Source organism: Platalea leucorodia (assembly GCF_965183815.1).
Source record: "Platalea leucorodia genome assembly, chromosome: Z".
NCBI lineage: Eukaryota > Metazoa > Chordata > Aves > Pelecaniformes > Threskiornithidae > Platalea > Platalea leucorodia.
Genome location: NC_138858.1, coordinates 12,800,988 through 12,824,297, shown reverse-complemented (window position 1 = coordinate 12,824,297; position 23,310 = coordinate 12,800,988). Strand labels below are relative to the sequence as shown.

General features: G+C 39.7%; 1 protein-coding gene across 2 annotated transcripts in view; it reads left to right on the top strand.

Annotated features, from left to right (window-relative positions):
• Positions 1 to 4,286: 4,286 nt before the first annotated feature.
• The window catches only part of GOLPH3 (golgi phosphoprotein 3), a 35,235-nt gene continuing 16,211 nt past the window's right edge, over positions 4,287 to 23,310 (top strand). The window contains exons 1-2 of one of the 2 annotated variants that reach the window (XM_082335707.1): positions 4,287 to 4,742; positions 14,266 to 14,367. In XM_082335707.1, the coding sequence (XP_082191833.1) occupies positions 4,530 to 4,742; positions 14,266 to 14,367 (315 nt within the window). In that variant the 5' untranslated portion in view covers positions 4,287 to 4,529. The remainder of the gene's footprint in view (positions 4,743 to 14,265; positions 14,368 to 23,310) is intronic. The other variant, XM_082335708.1, reaches the window with a different exon arrangement.

Below are 23,310 nucleotides of genomic sequence, written 5' to 3'. Positions count from 1 at the left end.
AAATTTGCTGCTGGTGTTGGAAAGTTCATTCCTAAAACCAAGAAGAAAATCCCAGCTGGTCTGCACTGGCTAGTGAAGGATTTATTTAGTAACCAGAACAACAGTACGAGTAAAGCAGGTGCAGCTGAAACCGAAAGAATGTTACACGACCACTGTGTACTAGACACGATTTCTATGGTTAGTTGGTCATTAACTCTAGTTTCTTCCCACTTACAGTATCACACATTAGTCCACTTGGTTTTCTTGTCCCATATCTCTGAGCTCCTCCTCCTCTCGTCACTCTGTACCTTTCAGCATCTGGATTCTTACTGGAAGTGAAAATCCTGTTCTTGGAGATCATGCCGATAATATTGGATACAACAAATCTCAAGAGAGTTTGTTCCTTCCAGTTGCTTTCTGTCATTAATGTCTACTCTAGCACTTAAGCAGCATGTTTGTAATCAACATGGTTTTAAAGATGGTTTGGCCTTAAGAAATTCTTGTCTCCCTTTGCTCCTGGCCATTGGGTTTCTTAATTTTGTACTCCAGCTCAGTGCTCCTTCAGTAATGATACAGTGCCTATTTGTGAGGCTGCCCTGTTAAACATGGTTAAACATGACCTTTTTTTTGACTGTTGTTTTTAAGTCAGATCCTTACAGGGATTCAGGCCACAACTCCACCTGACACGTGTTTTTAGTGGCATAATTGGGAGTGGCAAACTTTCACTGAGAGGGAATTGAAGACACAGGCAGGAATGTAAACAAGCTTGATTGGTGAAACCACGGGATAGTGAAGCTGTACCAGAGTCAGCAGCCACCTTCTAGAAAACAACTCCTGTATTCTTGCTGTCAAGTTCAAAACACGCACATGCCATTAATCTAATTGTCCTTCAGGAGAAAAATCTGCCCAGCAGTATCTTGTTAGGATGCTGTGACAGTAGCACTAGGATTCGTCCACTACGTCTTAAGTTTCAGAGCCTGGCACGTCTGTTTTAGGTTGAGACTTCTACAACTTCTTGCTTTAACCAGCTGTATGTCACGCTCGTCACGTTCAAGTTACAACACATTTGTCGATAGTTAACAGCATGCGACCTCCTGCTTCAGGTGTTAAATAAAGTTACACCTTCCTTGACCTACTGTCCCAACAGACGTTTGCGTTCGGTTTGTCAATCATTTTTTCTGTTGACGTCACTGAGGTAAGCCCTGTTCCCATGGTGAAGTAAATCATGGTAACTGCAACTTGCACAACACAAAATGAGAGTCTAAGTTTCATGCCTTTGCTGTTTTCCTTTTTATTTCAACTCCCCAGCGGGCTAGCAGCAGTTCAAAAAACCTAGCTACTTTTGAAGTCTATTGCATTTAGTAAAGATAACTTAGACTCATCAGCAACTGTTAATAGAAATTCTGCCAGATATGCGCTTAAGAATAAACAAGGATGCGTTACAAGGTCAATTTACTGCAAGCCCAACAAAATTATTTATAGACTACAGCCTGTGCTTTTGCATTATTACTTCTTAACAGGATGTTTCAAAGATTTAGGGCCTCGTCTCTCAGGCTGGATGCCACTGGCTCTGGGATGGGGGGAGGAAGGGGAGTCTGCACCCAGTGGGACGCCCAGCAACAACCCAAATGACACGATGCACGCATTGCACCAGCCAGTGACAAACCACAGCGTCGGGGGTTACAGCCTTCTGAACTCCTCATAAAGCCACATATGACTCAGAAATATTTTCCAAATACATCTTGGTACTGTAAATCAAATTGCAGGTAAGAAGGTTGTGACAATGTACATTAGCATCTCGCAGGCGGAGATCCAACAAGCCGAGCGGTCCCTGCTAACACACCAGCTCTCCGTCGTGCAGAAGAGATCAACACCAACGAAATCGTGTGCTGAAATGTGACTTGTTTGCTCTCCTTTTCATTCAAATTTTGGTTTTGTCTATCAGCGTTGCACTGGTGTAAAAAAAAAAAATTAATTGGCTGAAAATTCAATTATTTGCATTCTTAATTTGATTCACACTGAGCTTATTAGCTTCGGTTCATTAGATAAAGAATCAGAACTAAAATTAGTAATGAAAAAATATATTTGTTTGAAATTACACCATTGATTTTTGTGCAAACACCTGAATTTCTAAGTCAGAAAAGTGACTGTCAAATGTAAGGAACTTCATAGTACGCCTCATCCTAATAAAAATGAACAGCCAACAAAAATAAAAATTCTTGTTAATCTACAAATTATCCTAATCTGATCACTTTTGTAATAAAAAACAGAAAAGTGGGCAAATCAATAACATAATTAGCTGCTACTTTTAAAAAGTTATTTTCACAAAACTGCAAATAATGATGAGTCCTTTGAGGCCCTCGAGGAAAGGAACCGAACCAACAAAATACAAATTAGGAGTTGCTAATGAACATTCAATCAATTAACCCTTGAAATCCAATCAGGACAAAACCCAAACATAGTTAAAATGCCATACTAGTGTAATGGGAAAGTGAAAATAACTTTAATGGCCTGAACAGCGCATTGTACTGATAAGAAGGAGAAGATAATATTGCTTTGTCAATTAAATCTAGGAATTAGAGAAAATGTAAGTGATGATGAGAAATTTTTGCGAACAGAAAGAAACAGCGAATTGAATGCAGGTGCAAGGCAAATTCTAACAATGATATTACTAAAGAGAAATGTAAGAATTGTTAACAGTGCTTAAAAAATGTGTTCAATAAATAGCTTTGTATTTTGCGGAAATAGGGAAATATTATCACACCGGACAAAGATGAAATACTTTCCGTCAACAGTGTACATTAAGAGACATTTAAACAGCAGTAGTAAATCTAGGTAATTTGTATCAGTAAGCCAGGATAACTTGCATACAGGTTTTTAAAAGAGCTTGTTGGAACCTCTTTTTAATCTCTAATTATGACTCTCAATAAATCTTGGGAGTTCCAAAGAACAGGAAGAAAGTTAATACAGTGACTATGTTAAAAGAAGGTAAAATGCATGACTGAGGTTAATTACATGCCCGTCATCTTGATTGTAACCCTCAGCAAAATATCCGAGTGGCTCATATAGGACTAAATTAATAAAGATTTGAGTGTAATTACTACTCAGAAAAGACATTTCCAGCAAACAGATCTTGTAATGCTATTGTGGTATCTCATCTTTATGCAAATGCTTATTCAATAAAAGTAACAGTGATGTTATATCCTTAAGCTTTGGTTTGGCATTTGACCTGGTATAGCAAAACATTTTAATTAAAAAAGAGAGAAAGATTAAAAAAAATCAGAATGTCACACAGTAAGTGGACTGTAATTGGCAGGCCTCAAACCACAGAAGAGGAACAATCAGCAAACACTTGTGTGAGGGATTCACATCCTCCAGGGATCAGTTTTGTCTGTCTGCTATTCTTTTTTATCAGTGATCTTAAAGAAGCTATACTGTATTATCACGAAGTCACATTAACAGATGATGCAAGAATGGGGGGCGTGGGAAACAATGGAGGCGATGGTCACTTACAAAGTGACTTGGAGCTCTTGAGAAACAGGGTGCACCTGAAAAATAATATATATATGTAAAATATTTCTCTCTATATATATTTATAATTTTTTTATTTATATCTTAGATATATATTACAGATACTTTATGTATTTTATCTAAAATATATGTGTATGTCTCTATATATCTCCGTATGGCCAAATGCAATATCCTAATTGTGGGCTAAAAATTATAGGCCATCCTTGCACCGCAAGCACCTTTATTCTGCAATAAAATACTCTACTTGGAAACATACGGGATTTACCCTTGATAAGTAGTTTTTTGAGTTTTCAGTGTGCCACATTCAGAAGGGCTAAAGGTTTGAAAAGATGCACGGACTCCGACTCCTCAGTTTGAAGTCAAGACTGTTGAAAGCTCACCTGAGCTTAGCTGACGAGTATAGATGTATGTATATACATATGTGGGGATATGTTACTGGGGGGCTGCACTAGCAATCGGTCACGGTCTTGTGGCTAAAATTGAAACTAAGCAGACTTAAGGTTGTCAATAAGGCACTTTTTAAGAAAAAAGACCAACGCGACGAGAGCGCAGCACGCAGCCGCTGGGTTATGGCACGGCGGGCACCGGCCGGCGCCTCTCCCGCAGCCCGGGATTAACCGTTCTCCACAGCCGCGGGTAACGGCCAGCAACGGCCGGTAACGGCCAGTAACGGCCGGGCTGGGGGGGGCCGTCCCCCCCCGCCCGCGGCCCTTTCCGGCGCCCCCCCCCCCGCCCGGCGCTGCCACATCCTCCGCTGACATCAGCCCGCGCCGCCATATTGGAGGAAAAGCCGCCTCCGCCAGCTCGGCCGCCGCAGGGGGGGACGCCGGCCCCCGCTGCCTCCGCCTCCCCCGCCGCGGCCGAGCCCCCCTCCCCATGACTGCCCCCGGCCGGCCGCTGCCCCGGTGCGGATAGGGTGGAGGCGGGAGCGGCTCCCGTCCCTTCTCCTCCCCGCCTCCCGAGCTGTCGCCGAGCCCCTTTCCCCGCGGCGGGCCTCTGCCCTCCCGCCGCCTCCAGCCATGACTTCCCTGACCCAGCGCAGCTCCGGCCTGGTGCAGCGCCGGACCGAGGCCTCCCGCAGCGCCGCCGCCGACAAGGAGCGGGGAGCGGGGGGCGGCCCGGAGGATGAAGGCCGCCGGGACGAGTCAGGCGACGACGAGAAGGGCGACTCCAAGGAAACGCGGCTCACCCTCATGGAGGAGGTGCTGCTCCTGGGCCTCAAGGACCGTGAGGTGCGGCCGGGGCCGTGGCGGCGGGGCTGGGGCGGGCCGAGGTGAGGGGCGCTGGGCAGGGGGTGGCCGAGGAGGCCCGGTGGTGCTGGGACGGGGGGAGGGTGGTGGGAACGGGGTGCCTGAGGGGACACTGGTTATTCGGGGCTTATGGAGGGCGTTGATGGGGAAGGGGAGCCTGAGTGGTGCTGGGGTGCGAGCGGGATGGGGGCGAGGGCGCTGCTGGGTGAGTGTTGCTGTGGGTTTGGGGCAGAGGCGTTGGTGGGGATGGGGACTGTGATGTTGGGGGTAAGGGCGTATGCTGGAACAGGCTGGGTGTTTTGGAGGAGGTGGTGAAGGTGCTTGGATTTTGGGGAGGGGGAGCCTGGCAGAGAGTCTGGATCGCCCTTTGGATGTGGGGTTTGCAGAGGGGCTCTCCTATTTGTAGTGTCTCAAGGAAGGCAGCGTAGGGGTTGGGGCAAGACAAGGACCTGGACATGAGGGCCAGGGCTTCTGGTCAGCGTTGGTGGTTGACTTGGCGGCCTGGGTAGACCTGTGATGTTTGTACTCCTTCTCCTACAACTTACCCATGGCTCTATTGTGGCAGACTTGTCTACTCCTATGTCAGACACAACTCTATGGGTTCTCAGGTGCTTTAGGATGCTTAGCAGCCCTTTCTACTAAGACTTTCCAGACTAATGCATGTGAAACATGCCTTGTTGGGGGAGATACATATGACAAAAGTGGGCCTTGAGTAATGAGAAGTGTGTCAAAATGAGGAAATGTCATTATTATGTAATTCTGTGTTTTTACTGAATTTGTAGCTTAATTCTTTGTCATAATACTGTGAACAACAGTCATTGAGGAAGGTGTACTTCTACCAGTGTGTCAGATTTTTGTTTCATTTGAAAGAAGCAATCAACATAAAAAGCATGCATAATGCAGAAAGTCAGTCCTATTGGGGAAACAGTTTGATTTGATGTGGTGTATAGTGAAGTGTAATACGCCTTTATTTTGGATATGAGGTATAATATGGATTTAATTAAGCAACGTTTTTTTTTTTTTTTATAACTGCTGATAAGTTATATGTTCTTTGACAGTGCGTTGCATCTAAAATAAATTTGCTAGTTGATAATGAATAGGTTAAAGAGTAGCTTTCCTGGTTAACACTTGTTTTTTAATGCGTGTGGGTTATATCTGTGTATATACCTACTACAATAACGTATTTTATTTCTCTCTCAGATGGTGTATTTTAGGCCATGTTCTTGTAATCCCATTTTTTCAGATGGACCTTGCCATGACATCCTGATAAACTCAGTAGATATTCACAGCTTCCACCTGTTGAATTGAAGGCTTGCGCATAGGCACATTTCTCTTTCTACAGACCTGAATAGTTGTGGAAAAGTAAGTTAAGTGTGACAAGACAGGTATCTCACGGGATTGCCTAGGAGGTCTTGCCTTGAGGAAGGTGGGGTAAACCAGGTGATCTTTCAGCTCTTTTTTTCTGAGGATTGTGTGCTAAATTTGCTAATTTGTGGGCCTTAGGCAGTAAAGATTTCAAGGTAGGGAGCATTCTGTTTGCCTCGAAAGCGTGTATGGTGCAAGTCTTCCTAGTATATCAAAAGTCAATAGTTAACATTGGGCCTAAAAATCCAGCTTTGCACTGGTGTGCATCAAAATTATAAATCATCTAACTTTGCTAAGTGCAGCAGTGGCACACGCTGCAGATAATCTAATATTCCTTTGTATAGAAAAAGGAACTGAGTGATTGCAGTGGCACGGATATCCATAACTCCCTTGGGATTTTGCAGTTGAGGCACCAGACAAAAAGAATGATAACGTTATGTCTAGGGTCGGGGGCATATGTGCAGAAACTGTAGCATACGTCATTTCTGAGCTTTGTTAGACATGAATCACTAGGGTTTGTATTTTGGTTTTGGGTCTGCTGGTACCCGTATGTACAAGCTACACTATGTAAACTGCTTTGTTTTCATATTTTTTTTTCCTTTTAAATAAAACTATAGACTTATTTTCAAAGATTTTTTTTTTTTTTGTTCTCTATTGTTCTGATGATAAGTAAGCAAAATATTTTTACTTTGTGCATCTGGAAATGCTTTTTATAAAGTTTTTACATCCAGTAGAATTGATTTCTCCTGACATTAGTGTGAGACTTTCTTGTGACAGGAAGCAGAGAAAAGCAATATAGGGCCTGTAAAATATAATTGTATAACTAGACAAGAGTGTAAGGGAAAGGCAAAGGCAGGTGTGTGAGCTATAAGCTCAGTTGAAAGCCAGTAAGTTTAAAGCTGATAACATCTTTCCGGCTTATTCCAACAGGATAAAATAATTTGATGTTGAATTTAAAATAAATAAATAAAAAATATAAAAAAAGGGAGTCTGAATTGGCCAAAAAACATGTTTCCCTAACAATAGCTTCTCTCTCAGAAATGTCATTGATAACTGCATTGGCAACTTAGCTTTCAGTTTTGGGGGTAATTTTTTTTCTAATATTAAACACTGGTGAATATGGCTTAACACTTTGTAAATTGTATACAGAGTGCTTCACATGTAAGGAGCTACCATTTATAATTTGTAAGTGTAGATGACAGAACCTTTACTCTTAGGAGAGAGTTTTTCAGGAAGGTTCAGGCAGTGATGGATTGATGAGTTCAATGTTTCTAGGAGGTTGTTTGATATTTATGTGAATCCTGCTTTCAGGAGAGTGCGGTGATTCTAACAACCACAACAAAACTTTTGAGTTATTGCTTGGCTATCGCTGCAGTATGGGTTCAGTGATGGGAATGTCTGGCTGCCCTAAACAAGGGCAGCACACCTCAGCCCTGTTCTTAATGCTTGAACACAATTAACTGCGTTCGCACATACTTCCTGGACATGGCCTTTTTTTTTTTTTTTTTTTTTTTTTCTCCCATTTGGCCTAATTAAATTGTACTGGCTGTATGTGTACTGGTTGCTCTTTTCCACCAATGGTTCCTCTTCCATTTCTATCTTCTGGGTATACATAGCTATTTCTGTATTCCAAGGTCAAGGTAGGTTATAAAGGATATGTGCTGAAATATGTGCATGCTTGCATAACATGACAGATGTGGTGCCCTTGGAGGAGCAGGTAGTATACTGGAACAAAATACATTACTAGAATTCTTTGGGGAGCATCACAAGAACACCTACACTTATTTGGAAACCCTTCAGAAACATGGCTGGGAAAGGGAGTTGTGTTCATCCATTTAGAGTAGAGCAATAGCCTGTTGCTATAGGAATAAAAAATACTCACTGAAATAAAATACTTCACTGTATTAGGCTAAAAATAGTATTGCAGTAGGATAGGTCAAAGGCAGAGCAAAAGGGAGGTTATTCTGTGGGACTACTGAAGCATCTGAGGTCATCACTCCCAAAAGAAGGGAGCGATAAATATTAGAAGTTAGCTTACTGAAAAACGACAGCTAAGAGATCAGTACAGGCCAGTTTGTTCGTTACAGCTCTTCCAGACATCTCGTAACTCAGTCTTACAGAAAACTGAGAGGTTGCTAGGTGGCTGTGCTCTATAACTGTTGCTCCATTTAAGTTCATTTCAGTTTTTTGTACACGTAGGGTGTTTTTTTGTTGTTGTTTTTTCTTTTCCTTTTTGGAGTTCTCTCTTGGTGCACATTGGGAATCTATTCGAATATAGCAATGCACACGGCTGCTCCTATCCTCTGTACGATGTGCCACAACTAAACAAACTGAAGCAGCTATAGAGACGTGGCACCTATTCAGATAAAATATTTATTTGATCTGTAACTAATTCCTTATTTGCTGAAAGAAAAATCATGTAAAGTATGCTGAAATAATTGTCATGTGCTGTGGTCTACTGCAACAGTAAATATTTCTGGTTTTATTTACCCTTTCTTTGTTGAAGGCTAAAATGTCATTTGTGAGAGTGAAGTAATGTTAAATACTTTGTTAGGTACAGAAATTATCTTGGATCTTTGCTACACATGTTTGGCTTTCAGAAACTTCATTTATTGCCAAAGATATAGAATTGCAGCATAGCTTTTCGTCCAAATAGTTCATGTGAAGGTCTCCAGCTTGTGATATTTTTCGTTGTATTGAAATAAGTTATTAGGGAGCTAGTTTGTCTGCTTCAGATGTGCTGTTTTGTGTTGATCAGATGAATGCTAAAATGTAGTTTCTTTATTCTTACAAATACGAGTGTGGATTTGTTACTGAATTTTATATTTTAATTCTAAAGAAATTTTTCTGAAAGCATGTGATGATGCAGAGGTCTGGGTTTTTTTGCCTGTGTAACAAATGATCAAGTTTTGAAAAGTCATCTTCGTATCTTTTTAGTGCCCCCCCCCCCCCCCCCTTTAAAAAGTTTCAGCAGCAGCCTGAATGTCAGCTCAAAAGCTCCCAAGTTTTGCCGGAAAATTTCTGAGACAAATGAGTGAAACATGAAGAGGCGTCTAGTGGGAATTTGCATTTCAGTTGAAGAATGATGTATGAATGTGTTGAAACCTTGACAAAGACGTACTTTTTTCTCAAATGTTCAGAGCCTAATAACAACAAAGGGTGTAATGTCTGTGGTGAAAAATTCTTTCTTTCATAGTTGCCTACCTTTTTGGTCCTTTTTTTTTTTTTTTTTTTTTAATTTCATATCCATACGTTAACTACAGGCTGGGAGAAGATAGGAGGTGTAGGAGGAGAAGTACCCCAATTCTGTGTGCTACAAGATGCCTCTACAAGTGCCTCTTTACTGTGCTGCTGAGTAAATCTGCTTTTGGGCTCTTTGGAGGACATGCTGATTTGGAATCAGCATTTTGGATACAAGTTGACATTATGTGTTGAAATGGTGTTTATATTTCATGGTTCTGCATGCAGCTGGTGCAGTTATCCCTGCTCTTATAGCATGGCTCCTCTGTAATCTATATTATTTATTCATGGATAACTTCAAGTGTAATGTAGTCCGTTCTCTCATGTCAAGCTGTCTAGTGTAGGGCAAAGACAAAAACATTGTCAAAGCCTTTCTAGTGATGCTTCTCAGTTTTTCGAAGTGCTATTAAAAAAACCCAAAGCTGTAACTCTTCTTCCTCTCCACATAGCAAGCTGTTTTTATTAAAAAAATTTGCCTGAAGTATATATAAGAAAGTATTGCTAGAAGGGAAGTAATCATGGAATGGAAAACTAACATTTTATATTAAAGAAAAAGTGGTATTATTTCAGGTGTTCTTTGATTTTAAAGTAGTTAAAGTACTGCAGAATTTACCTCAGTTAAGCTGCATGTAACAGGCCTTCTTTGCAAGGCTAAATTGACCAGGCGAAGTGTTGCAGACAGTATATTCAAGAACGACTTTCTTACTCACAGAGCAAATAATTACTACAGCACATACTCACCACTGTGTTGCGTTACTGGGGGAAGGAAACGCTAGTCTGGAGTAAATGGGTGGCTTGGTTTTCTCTGCTTAGATAACATTCTCAATCTGTTTTCTCATGACTTTTAGTAAAGAAAGAAAAACATAGTAGTCAAACTTATTATGCGCCACTTTTAACTGTGTTTTTCCCGGCTTGCAAACAGGTCTTAGGTCAATTTCAGTAACTTTATTTTTTTTCAGAAATATTCATAAAATGTTACTGCAGAATGATTTCACATACACTTTTCAAACATAAAAATTACAAGGTTACACATAAAATAGTGCATGACTGTTCTCTTCCTCTAAGTGCGCTGTATGTAAGCCTGGATGAGTAGGAGCACAAAGGTCTGTGGTACTATGACTAAGCTGTTAGTCTGAATGCAAACCAGTATTATGCATGTCAAGTCTTTCCCACCTCCCCCAGTATATCCTATACTAAACTACTGCGTTTCAACCCTTTTTTTTCTTTTTTTGTTTTTCCCTGTTTGTGATGGACCATTAAGATAATAAAATAGTATGCCTTGTAAGCTAGATCTTTATAACTGGATATGTGTTACACTGGTAGCTCTTTTATTATTCGTGCATGTTATAGGGTTTATTCATCACAGTGGGAAATTAGTCTGTCAGGCTCTTTGCGTATCTTTCTGTTGCTGATATTCTTTCAAGCACTTGTAAGCTGCTTATTGCTATGCGCTTTCTAGTCATCTGCCTTCATGGTCTTACTAGATAACATCATGTGGTTGTATTATTTACAGAGTCCTTAGCTGCCAGACTAGGTGTCTTTTGTACATGGGCTGTACCATGAGATTTCTATGTAACCAGTTGTTCTTGTACAGCACAGCATGTTGCACTTCCATTTTTTGACTTCAGTAGACACTTGATTTTACTTTGGCACTTCCACATTCGACGGTCTCTACCACGAGAGAAGCATTCTGTACGTGTTATGTTGCCATTTCAGTATGTCTTTTGCATTGCACAGTGGAGAAGGCAGGTGTAACGTTTATTGGCTAGGTTGAGGTAAATGCCAGATGGATGTTTGATCTAGACTAATCACTTAGGAAGTGGTAATTACAACTGCTCTGCCTGTGCTGGATATTTAAATGGGACTTGTGCTTTAGCAGCATCTGCAGTCTGTGCCTGAGACTTTCACTTTACAGTTAGTACATGTTAAGTACTAAATGGAAGAACTTGTTACTTTTAATGCGAGAACAGTGCAAGGAGTGGAATTTTTTTTATCTCATAATGAAAATGTTGACCTGGCATTATTATGAGATGGTCTGTTTCTTGAAAATTGTTTGCACCTGGATAACTCAAACCAGTGAGAGACCTGTTTGGAAAAGAGCAGGCTGAAAGGAAACTAGGGGAAGTTTGGACAAAGAAGAGTGGAATCCCTATCCCTTATGCACGCTTTTTTTTTTTTTTTTTTTTTTTGTGTGTAAACATCCAAAACATGACTCTGGAAATCCATCCCTATTAATGACCTGATGCAAATCCCTCAAAATTAAACATTGTACAGCTCCCCAATTTGAAATAACGCAGTGCTTTACATAGTGTTTTAAATTGTGACCTCTGTAGAAGAAAAGGTAGAAGAGAGGGATAGCTGTTGTATTTGGGGGCAGATACAGTATATTTATAAGCCCGGAGATGGGAATTGTACTTGTAATGTGACCTAGTTATTCAAAGTCAGTGAAACTTCCACCTGTTATTCAGTCAGCCAATATTAGACCTGCCTCATCTGTATTAGAAGGACGTACCAGATTTAGGCTTTTCCTACTGTTTTTAAGAGAATTGTACTGGACCTGGCTGGGATAGAGTTAATTTTCTTCACAGCAGCCAGTATCGTGCTATATTTTCTATATTTTCAATTTTTGACCAAAACAGCGTTGATAACACAAAACAGTGTTGATAACACACCCCTGTTTTTTCTGAACAGTGTTTGCACAGCGTCAAGGCCGCATCCATTTCTCACTCTGCCCACCCCGCAGTGAGGAGGTTGGGGTGCACAAGAGGCTGGGAGGGGGGACAGCCTGGACAGCTGACCCTGCTGACCAGAGGGGTATCCTATGCTGTGTAGTGTCATGGTCAGCGGTAAAAAGGGAGGAGAGGGAGGGGGTAGGTAGATGGTCATTTCTCGGGGACTGGCTGGGCCTCAGTCTGCTTGTGGGAGGTGGTGAGTGAGTGTTTTGCATCACTTAGTTTTGTTTTGTTTTTTTCACTTTCCCTATTCTTTCCCCCACCCCACTGGGGTGGATTGAGGGAGCGGTTCTGTGGGACTTAGCTGCCAGCCAGGGTCAACCCACCACTAGGAGACACTAAATGTGTGCAAGGCTTGTGTTGTAAGCTTCTGGTTGTTAGATCTAGGCAGGATGCGAGCTATTTTTCTGATTCCTGCTATATTTGCTTACTGCTGTGGGAAGACTTGTTTTTTTTTGAGTGAAGTATCTGATGTGGAGGATTTAAGCACCAGTTCTAATTAAACATTTTTTTCAAATAAATGTCAGATTCTATGCTCAGTGACAATAGCTGGTAGTGTAGAAATCAATTTGCAGGTTATGGAACAAATTAATTACATCTTTATTTTGCACTGAGTATGGAGAATAGAGATTGAACCCTGATGGAAGGTGGCTTTGCAAGAGCCATGCAAATATTTGAAGTCATTATCTGCATGTGTATACACTTAATCTTGCTGAAAGTTAGACTTCTACGTTTGTCTCTTCATTCCTAAGTGAACAGTCAGACTCTTAAGTGTTGATTTTGTTCAGGGGTCTCGTAAGGGTTCAGCAGCATGCATGTGTTAGTTGCCTCCTCTTCAGCAAAGTTATGGTTTTTTTTATTGTCTTCATTTTAGTGAAGAGATGTGTCTACGTAACTTATGCCTGTATACGTGCTTGAAAAGCTGGGCAATAGCATTTGGCTTTAGTGCTTTCAGTAGTCAACAGCAGTTGCTATTTGTTATTTATTCGTAAATGCAGTGGCAGGTTAATCAAATACCTGACAAGTTTCTTGTCAATGGTACTGTGCTTTTTAGAATACGTATGCTTGCTTTCCTAAAGTATTTCTAGTGTTTGGCTGACAGAACACTTCAGAGACTTTTCTCACTAACTTATTTTCTGTTTATAACTAGACTACAATTTATGTTCCAGTAGAATGGCTAATGATTTCAGTTGCATCAAAAGAGGAAATCAAGAGGGACCGCAGTCAGACATCAGAGTCCTCACATTGTGGTATTCCAATAATAAACACTTATGCAGTCTGGCTTGCTTTTCTTTTTTAAACAGATACTAACTTTCAAAAGTTCCATAGGTCAGGATGTATCATTAGATGTTCCTGCAACCTTCTGGGTTGAGAAGGTGATGGCTTACTTGAAAGGCAAGATTTGCAGGTTGGCATAGACCCTTAATCTAGTGTGAAGAGGATGAAGAGGAATCTAGTTAATTTTAATTGCAAATGCCTTGAAGTTTGGATATTTTCCATTTGACACGTGAGAAAATTCGGAGTATTCCTCTAGCAGTTGTCTTAGTTGAATATTTTGAATACTCAAAAGTTCTGGGCATGTTGTTTTTATCTTTTTATTGTTATTTTTGAGGGATGACTGGTAAAAGGGATGAATGTCTCCTAAAGTTATTCTGTCTTCAGAAATGCATTTTTATTTCTTCCAATTATGTAGATATAGAACTGTATTTCTTTTGCTGGATCTGAAATTTCTTTGTACCCATTTAAGAGCTACCTGAAAAATTAAACTCTCAGTTTTGGTTGTTACATATATTATATGTCTATATAATATGTACAAAGTAGCCTTCTCTGAGTGCATTCCTGTCAGGTGAAGCTGGGCCATGTCTTTAACCAAATATGTTTTATAACAGATTGGTTTAGGGAAGCAGTGAAAATCAAAATCTGGCAGACACTAGATGTGGAAACAATTCTATAAGAAAAATGGAGGGTTTGTCTTTTTATAATTTTCTAGATAATCATAAATTTTATTGAATCTTATTGTTGTCAAAACCAACAATCAATTTTTCATTTCAGGGTTGCTTGTTGTCTTAGAACCTAAACACGTGAAAAAAATTTCACGCATGTTCTCAGCTTACTGTCGTTCTTCTATTCCAGAATTGTGGAGGCTTTTCTTCTCTCTTGTCTTACAGGTCCATAGAGGAGGGAAGAGACTGAAACTCTTACTGAAGAGTTATTTAAGCAAGACCCTAACCCTGAGCATTGTATTTTCAGCTGAGTATCAACAGGCTGGGGTAAAACGACACAGTTCTTTGCCAAAGGAAATTGATTTGGGTCTTGGCAGAGAATGCTGCCACAGCAGCTGAATTTGGTTGTGTGTTTTAATCTGTCTGGTATTGTGCAGTACTGTAGTGTCATGGAGTATAAGATTTTTGTAGAGGTAATAAATCAATAGCTATTAGACTTAATAGATTAGTATATGTGTGTTGTATATATATTAGAAAGTAACAGAGAATCTCTAGGTCATTAAAGCACATGTATAATTTGACCATGTCAGCTTTTCTTGTTTGAGACTCATCATCAGCTGCAGCTTCTGTGCTGTGGTTACACTCGTCTTCTGGTAGACTAAATTACAATAACCTGCATTGGAAAGAAAAGAACAGATCTTTTTGATCCCCTGAAGGTGAAAATGGATCAATTCATATAATAAGATACCTGTGGTGAAAGCAGCCTAATTTTACCTGGAGGATTCAAATAATTTTGGACATTCCAGCCTGTCTTTGATGAATACTGCAATGAAGCATTTCCTTTTTCTCCTCTTCCATCATTCTTTTCTATTGTTTGAATTTTCACCCAGCTTCTTCTAAGTATGTTTGTTTGTGCTGGTAAAAAGACTTTTGATTGGTTCTCACTGGAGTTTAAGGTGCTTTATACGTTTACAGTCTAAGGTTACTTGAATAGCTGAATCAGAGCTTTATAGAAATCTGTATAAGGACCTAGTTGAGGAGGAACAAACACTGGCTGGCTGCACAAGAGGATCTAAGGGCTTCAAATTATCAGAATAAATATACAGTTAGTTCTCCTAGTAATGACCAGCTTTTCTATTTGTCATTGAGAACTTGGAAAAGTTTGTGGTATTTTATTTTATGTTCATTTTTACAAGACCTGTTTGCTTAATTTTATGTTCAGAAGCTTCTTGCAACAATATGCTGGAAGAAAAAAATTAGTGTATCTTATTTCTAATATAAGAATTTCCTGCTCTGAAAAAGGATGTGCTTGAAGTTTTTTAGGTTTGACTGAAAAAGCCACATATCAGATTTGTTGGACAAATACTTTTATAAAATATGCTCAATATTAAATTCAGCATATATAACATCAGTCTTGCTGACTTCCACTGCCTCCAAGAGATTCAGAAATTGTATTATTTCTTCCTCATAGAATAACGATGTCCTAAATAAAATAGTAACTTTTAAGAGTTTTTCATATCTAAAGAATCAGTAACTCCGTTATTGTCTCGTTTATTGACTTTGATCTTCCTAAGATTTCTGCTTATAGTTACCTTATCACAAAGAGATTACCTGCAACAATACCAGACAATTTTTCTTTCTTTCTAATGAGCAATTTTGCTTTCAGCTAAAAGGATACAAACGACAGAATCATGTAAGGTGTCAGAAGTTGGCATTCAGTTATTCTTTGTCCTCTCCTAGCACTGTCTCCTGGTATCTTCATTTAATTGTATGACTTTACATGAGTATCCAAGAGGACGTAGTGTTTCTGTTGTAGAAGAATACTGATGATAGATGCATTTGGAATTCATAAAATGAAGCTTTGGGTCAACAGAAAGGATTGAAATTCTATGCTAAAACAATTTATAATAAACCAGGTACTCATTATCCTTTCTGGATATATAATGCTTGTATTTTGTATTTTACCTCTTTGGATTTGGGAACAGCTTTAAGGAGATGTGTTGTAGAAATCCTTCAGGTGATTCCAACTGCTCTCAAAAACGCATAGTATTAGTAATTGTAGAGAGACAATGTAAAGGAAACAGTATATTGATGGTTCTTGTATTTTGGGGAATATGATAGCCCTATGCTTCTCAGTCTGCTAGTACTCTTCATTAAAATCAAAATACTTAAAAACAGCGTTTGTCATCCACAGTCATAGCTGTGAAGCAGATTAAAGTTGTAAAGTTGCTTGCAACAGATTCTTATGTTGGAGATAGGATCCAAGGGGAAGGAAACAGTCATCCTTGACATGAGAACTGTGACAGATCAAAATTCCTGTTACCTTTTAACCTGCTACAGTGCACCTGGACAGTGTATGCTGTTACTCCTTTTCCCTCTGCCCTCCCCAGCTGTCTTTCTGTAGCTCCCAAAATTACTACTTCAGAGAGGAACTCCTTGACTAAAAAAGCTTGAGTTCTGTCGCAATTGTGATCAAGTCCATTATGAAATACGACTTGCCACAGCCCATGTTTCGAGATAAATTGTCTCTGCCTGTCTTTTGCAGTAGGTTTCAAATGGGTGACAGATGATGATTTTGGGTTATTATGTTCTGTCTGTGCTTTGTGCTTGCTAATAATAGGCTAGTATGCACCTCTGAAAGAACTTGGTATTGCTTCAGAGAATCAGAAAGGGATGCTATTGCTGTCTTGTCAGATTTAAATAATATGACTCCAAATTTATGATGATCAGGGTAATCATTGCTGAGGTCCAAAACAGGGAGCTGAAGGTAGTGATGAATATAGTGCATGATACCTTAAGCATTAAACATTTTATATTTTCTGAGCAAATTGTGATCATGAATAGCTTCAGTACAGGTAGCCCAATAATGTACGATTTTTTATTTTTTTTTTTTTTAGCTCTTTATTGTGAAGACTAAGTGAATAGTTCCAGCTATAACTATTCAGGTTGTGAACACTATTCAGGTTTTGAAAGCAGTTTGTCCATTGAAGTGTGGGTTGTCACTGAAGGGTATTCTCTTGCCTTTTGCTGTCTGTTCCGACCACGTTCCTTCCCTTTCGTGTGCTGTCTCTGAAATGTGTTCATCTGCTTGGTGAATCAGATGAGGAGACTGACCATTAGCTTTCAGACAGACCACTTTCTCATAGAGCTGACTACAGAAATGCTACTGTGGGCTCAAGAGCGAACAGCAATGTGCTTCAATGGGATGAAAAAATAATACTTTGTCTTCAGCAGCAGCTCAGGCTTTGTTGGACTGCATTCTTGGGTTTAGCCCTCAAATGGCTAACAATGAAGACGGGGTGGAGGGTGTACCTTCTCCAGTTATGTGGTTTTGTGGGAGATTAAAATGAGATGCTGTGACATTGTTTTGAAAGGTCAGTAAAAGTGAAATTAGTCTCTTGAAGGAAAAAATAATTGAAGTGGTTTGCAGAAAGTAGTGGTTCAAAAGAGATGCTTGTGCTGGGAAAGTAATTAGACACTGGGATGTCAGTTTGTCCTCAGTTTCTTTTCCTGCTTTTTCTCCTGGTGTTTTTCTCTGCCACTTTTAAGTACCTCTAAGAAAAGATACCTGAATTTATGTATATACAAAACATGAGTCTCTTTCTCAGTATTGAGATAACTACTCAAAGTTTTGAGCATGCAGGTATCTTCTCCCTTCGTGACACATGCTGTGTAAATGTTAGAAGCAAGTAGGGTCTTTGCCAATTGTGCTATGCAACGTGAAGATCAGTCCCACACATATAATTTATACCAGGAGACTACTCAATTTGCTTTACCCAATCCTACAAATGACCTAAACTAACTTTCAAAGTTTTTTTTTACCAAGTTCCACATTCACTTTAGTTAGTCCATGTGAGGCTATACAGCTGTCGATAAATGTTTCTTCTTATTCTCATCTTAATAGTAGAACTGAATTTTGTCTGTTTTACAGGTCTCCAAACTGTATTTTTGTTATGCTGGCATGCAAATTTGGTGAGGGTGACTAATTGCCCTCAATAACTTGCCATGGTGCCAGCAAGCACAGAATGTTTTCCAGTATGTTTGTCATCTGCGATTTCTGAGAACATACCATAAAAATAGTCTGTTATGTATCGGAAAGAATAGATGGCAAGGAAGAAACCCTTGTTTGGGAAAGCTAGATGCTTGTTTGTGTATAAACAAAACAATAGTTTTATGTCTCAGCTTTTATATTGCTACCACCAACACAGTATTTGAATGCCATCCATGCAGTAGTAATAAAAGTAATAGCAAACTCCAGCAGAGTTCGGGAAGTCTTAATTTTTCTGTCTTTCAGAATCCAAGTAGAGCTGGTTGAAATTTTTCCTGTGAAATAGTCTTCTAATGGAAAACAGGCTACCTGTAAATTCAGAATTTACTATTTGCTAAAGTGAAAGCTTTCTTCAACCTACATTGTACCTCCTAGCTGAGAAACCCTGAAGTCAGGGGTTTCAGGTCTTCTTGATAGACTGTCAGATGTATTGCCTCGAAGTAAGGACTTCCAGGCTCCTCAGGAGCTGTAAATGCGGTTTGTCTTGGCTTTCTGTTACTTTCCAAGTTGGCCACCTCCCCTTCTGATGGGGGTATCATGGCTGGAAAGGGTTAAAACATTTTATTTCTGCTGTCTCTACATGAAGTTTCAGAAACTGCATTCTTTACTGAATTTTGAATTCTTTTTGTTTGTGTCTTTTATAAAAGAAGAATTTGGAATTTCCTGAGAACAGGAATTCAGGGGTTTGGGTAGCTCTAGTGATGTTTCTCCTTCAGAAGGTTCCCCTTTAATTGTTTGGTTTATTTCAGTTTGGTTACCACAGATCTTTTGTTTCGCTTTTAAGTAGCGGATGCTAGGTTAGGGTTTAAGGAGTACTATTAAGTCTGAATATAAAATGAAAAGGCTTTTAGTAAGAGAAGCACAGACTGGGCAGTGTTACATGCATTATCCCAGGGAAGCTCTGCTGTTGTGGTTCTTCATAAATGTAAATTGAGTCAGAGTCAGGGCAAAAACCTAGACCTAACACTGACCTCTAATACTGAATATGGGTCTGTGTGGATCTGAGGATGGGCCTGAGTGGCCTGTTGTTGCTAAAGTAAAGAAATATTTTATTTTTTGGTGAGCAGGCTGTTGTAACCCTCAGTTATCTTCACAGACTATTACATGGCTTTATGATGCTTTTTTAGAAGACTGATAAAGCTGATGTCTATTTGCAATGGCTCTGTGGTCTGCAGAGTAATCTTGAGACTCACTGGGTTAGATCAGGGAATGCATTGGCAGCTACAGTCTACGTTGCACTGTACAATGTTCTGTAAACAGGTGGCCTTAACCAAGTAAGTCAAAGACTTAATTTTTTTTAATACTATGTGTGTATCTTGAAGCCTCAGGGTTGAAACTCTGCAAGTGCTTCTTTTCTTTTCCTTTCTTTTGAATCTGGGAGATTTTAATGGATTTTTCACTCTTCCTGGCTCTTTTCTGGTCTGTGCCAGGTATAGTGGAACTGCTGCTCTCATATTCTGAGTTAACTGAAGAATTGGAGAGAGAATGTATTTTTCTGTGGTGGGAAGAGATTTTTAGTAACTCTTACATGTAAAACAAAGTATTCTAAGTGAAAGATTACCTGGTCTTGTGTGAGTCTTTTGTACTCAATTTCATGAAAGAAGTATTTTTTTAAACTTCACTCTGTAATCCGTTAAAGATAATTTTTCCGTTGATATTTTGAGGTTGTGTCTATAAATGTAAAATGGCATCTGCAATTTAATTGTATTTGTTGCACTGCTACTGCTGGATGGCTTTAATTTGCACTTGGGAAACAGAAAATACTAAGATTTGTTTGGGTGGGGTCTTTTTGTTTGTTTGTTTGTTTTTTTAAATAGAGCTGGCATGACAATTGCCTGGAAGCTGAGTAGAGCAATGAAGGAGGTAACTGAATGACTGCTCGAAGGTTGGCTTTTTTGTACTTATGTGAAATGTTTTTGGAGTTTGTGCAAGTTCTTAAAGCAGCATCGATTGTGTAGAAATTGCTAACATACTTGGCGCTGATCTTTGCCAAATACCTTCAGGCGGTCTGGTCATTTTAGAATCTTCTCATTCTCATTTTTTACATACTTAGTAAAACTATAGCGGTCATTACTGGAGTGCCTTTTTGGATCAGAGATGGAGAAATTGTTGTCCTATCTGTCTATTTTTAAAAAACATTTTTACAAATAATCTTTGAATTATAAAATCTCTTGAGTAACTTCTGGATTTTAAATATCTAGAAATTTAAATTTTGAGTGTCTTGAAAAATTGGAAATCAATGCATTCTGTAGAAGTGTACTTTAATACTTGTGCAACAGCTCTTATTCTGTGATACTTACTACTGAGTGCTTCAACAAAATATTTGAATAGCCACCAAATTCAGAATACTAGGATGTTGTCAGAGCTATTATGTATGTGTTTTCTCTCTCTCTAGTTTGCCCATCTAGCTATGGCTTTATTATAGCATAAGCAGATGATTCCGTTAGGTTTTTCACAGCTGGGGTGATAATATTTGAGGTGCTGAACAACGTTCTTTGTCTGTGCAGGAGTTTTCATAATTTCTGGCAAGCCTTATAAATGCTTTTTTGCAAGTCCTAGGACCCTATTCCATTTTAAGTATAGCTTTGTGAAGTTTGAGAGTCAGGGATCTTGAAGGCAAACTGGGAAAGGTTGTTGTTAGGGAATAATGTAAGTTAAAGTTTTAAGGGACATTGGTAAGACACTTCCACTCAGGATCTCTTCCCTGTCCCTTCCTTCCCTGTGGGGTATGAGTATGAACTCTGCCTTCTGTTGCACTCCATATGCCAGCACCTGTAGGAGAGTGAGTCCAAGTATATGTTTACACTGTTTAGTATACAGATCTGAGCTGAGGGTATTCCTACAATAAGTAGGAAGAAGCTGCGAGAGCTTGTGCTTTGCTCAGCAAAGCTAGACCCAGCATATTGGTAAGGACATTGTTTGTAGATCTGCTAATATAATCATGTGGCTTTGTCCTTCTCTTGGAGCAGAGACAAGAATAAGATGGCTGATCACCATGTACAGTGTAAATACTTTGCTATCTTGTCTGCACCATCTGTGTGAACAGATTTAAGGAAGTCCATGAAGGCCACAAAAATTCAGATCTTTATAAACCTGGAAGTGAAAAGTTCATCTATTACATGTCATGGTAAGATGAGGTGGGGAAGGGGGCTGCTTGTAGGAGAGAGGGTGTTAAAGTTCAGTGGCGGGGAAGTGCAGCTAAAGAGGCAAGGTAAAAGCAGGGAGCGGAAGGTAAGTGAGGCTGGGTAACACCAAGGCACAGGGCCATTGTTAGGAGATGGACAATTTAATAGGTGAGAGTTTCAAGTGATTAACGGCTAACTGAACAGGAAGACATGTGAGCTGGAGATTGGGTAAGGGGCATGGGAAGAGGAGAAAGTGAATAAACACTGCACGAGGTGGTGCAAGAGAAATGGTCTAATGAATATGGATTTTGGATAACTTATTCTTTAAGCAGAAAGAGGATCTTAGTCTTAGCTCTGTGCTTTGCCATACCTGAGTGGAAAGTCTGAGCTTTCTAAGTTAATATGGTAACAAGTTTCTGTTACAAACTTTATTCTCATTTCCTTTTATGCTTGTTTAGCAAAACTACTTTTTACCTGAAAATTTCTAGGTCAGCTGTGATGAAAAATGCTTTTGTGCTGTGTTTGTGTCAATAAACATGATAGTTGTAAACATTCTTTTGATCTTTGAATCAACGTAGATTTAAAATTCTGTCTTGTGAGCTATTCATAGCTTGAAGTGCTATTCTAGGGTGATTGCTGTCAGATAAAAATAATTCCCTGCCTTGTAAGACTTTTTTTTTTTCTTGCTGCTTAGCAACTTGAATAAAATAAGTATTCCATTGAGTTAGAATGTTTATAAAATTATGAAAGACTTGTAGGAAGACGGATAAAGTAAAAATATTTGGTGTTGTATTTGTGAGAAGAGTGCTGTTTAAGAGCATTAAATAGTGGAATGGCTTGCATGTATAAATAGTGGTCTTTGCTCTTCAATTTAAGTGTTTGGAGACTGTTAGGTATTTGGTGTGGTGGTTTAACCCCAGCCAGCAACTAAACACCACACAGCCGCTCACTCCCCCTCCCCCTCCTGGTGGGATGGGGGAGAGAATCGGAAGGGCAAAAGTAAGAAAACTCGTGGGTCGCGATAAGAACAGTTTAATAATGAAAATATAATAATAACAATAATAACAGTAATAATAATAATTGTAGTGAAAAGGAAAATAACAACGAAGAGAGGAATAAAACACAGGAAAAGCAAGTGATACAACCGCTCACCACCCGCTGACTAATGCCCAGCAGGTCCCCGAGCAGTGGTCCCACCCCTGCCCCCAGCCAGCTCCCCCCAGTTTATATACTGAGCATGACGCCATACGGTATGGAACAGCCCCTTGGCCAGTCTGGGTCAGCTGTCCTGGCTGTGCCCCCTCCCAGCTTCTTGTGCACCCGGCCAGACATGGGAAGCTGAAAAGTCCCTGCTTAGCAACAACTAAAACACCAACGTGTTGTCCACGTTATTGTCACAGTAAATCCAGAACACAGCACTATACCAGCTGCTAGGAAGAAAATTAACTCTATCCCAGCCGAAACCAGGACACAATGAGAACATTGTTAAAAGGTCAAACCAAATCCCTGTCCTGTTCTATAACCGGTAGGGAGCAATGGCCAGGCCGTGTTCAGGGAACGAGCGTGCACAGAATGGCAGCAACTCCTCCAGTGTACACTGACTTCAACTGGGTGGGAGCTTCCTAGGACATGTGTGGCTTACAGATCCATTGCTGTCTGTCAGACTTCATTATCAATCTCCTATGAATTTAACTCATTTTTTTAAAGGATTATTTTTAAACTTTTGCTTTCCTGTAAAAACAGTTGAATAGAGACAGAAAAGAAGTTGGTCTTTGACTTTTCTAACCTGTGAGCTAGCTTCATTTACCACCTTTTAGTCCTTGTTTGTGGAAAAAGTAATTGTTTCCTGTGCAAATATTACATTATTCTATGTTGCTGTTCTCCCTCTCCATATATTATTCTCTCTTTTACTCCTCTTTTCTTCACTGTCCATCTATAGCCTGTTTAATAGGCAGTAGTTCTGTAATGCTGAGCGATATTGTTTCTTTTGTGCACCTTTTTCTAGTGTCAAGAAGCTGTTTGCAATGTTGAAGATAAACGTCTGCTTTTACTCATTTTCAGTTACACCAGGGAGTTTGAGTTAATTTGAAGGATGAT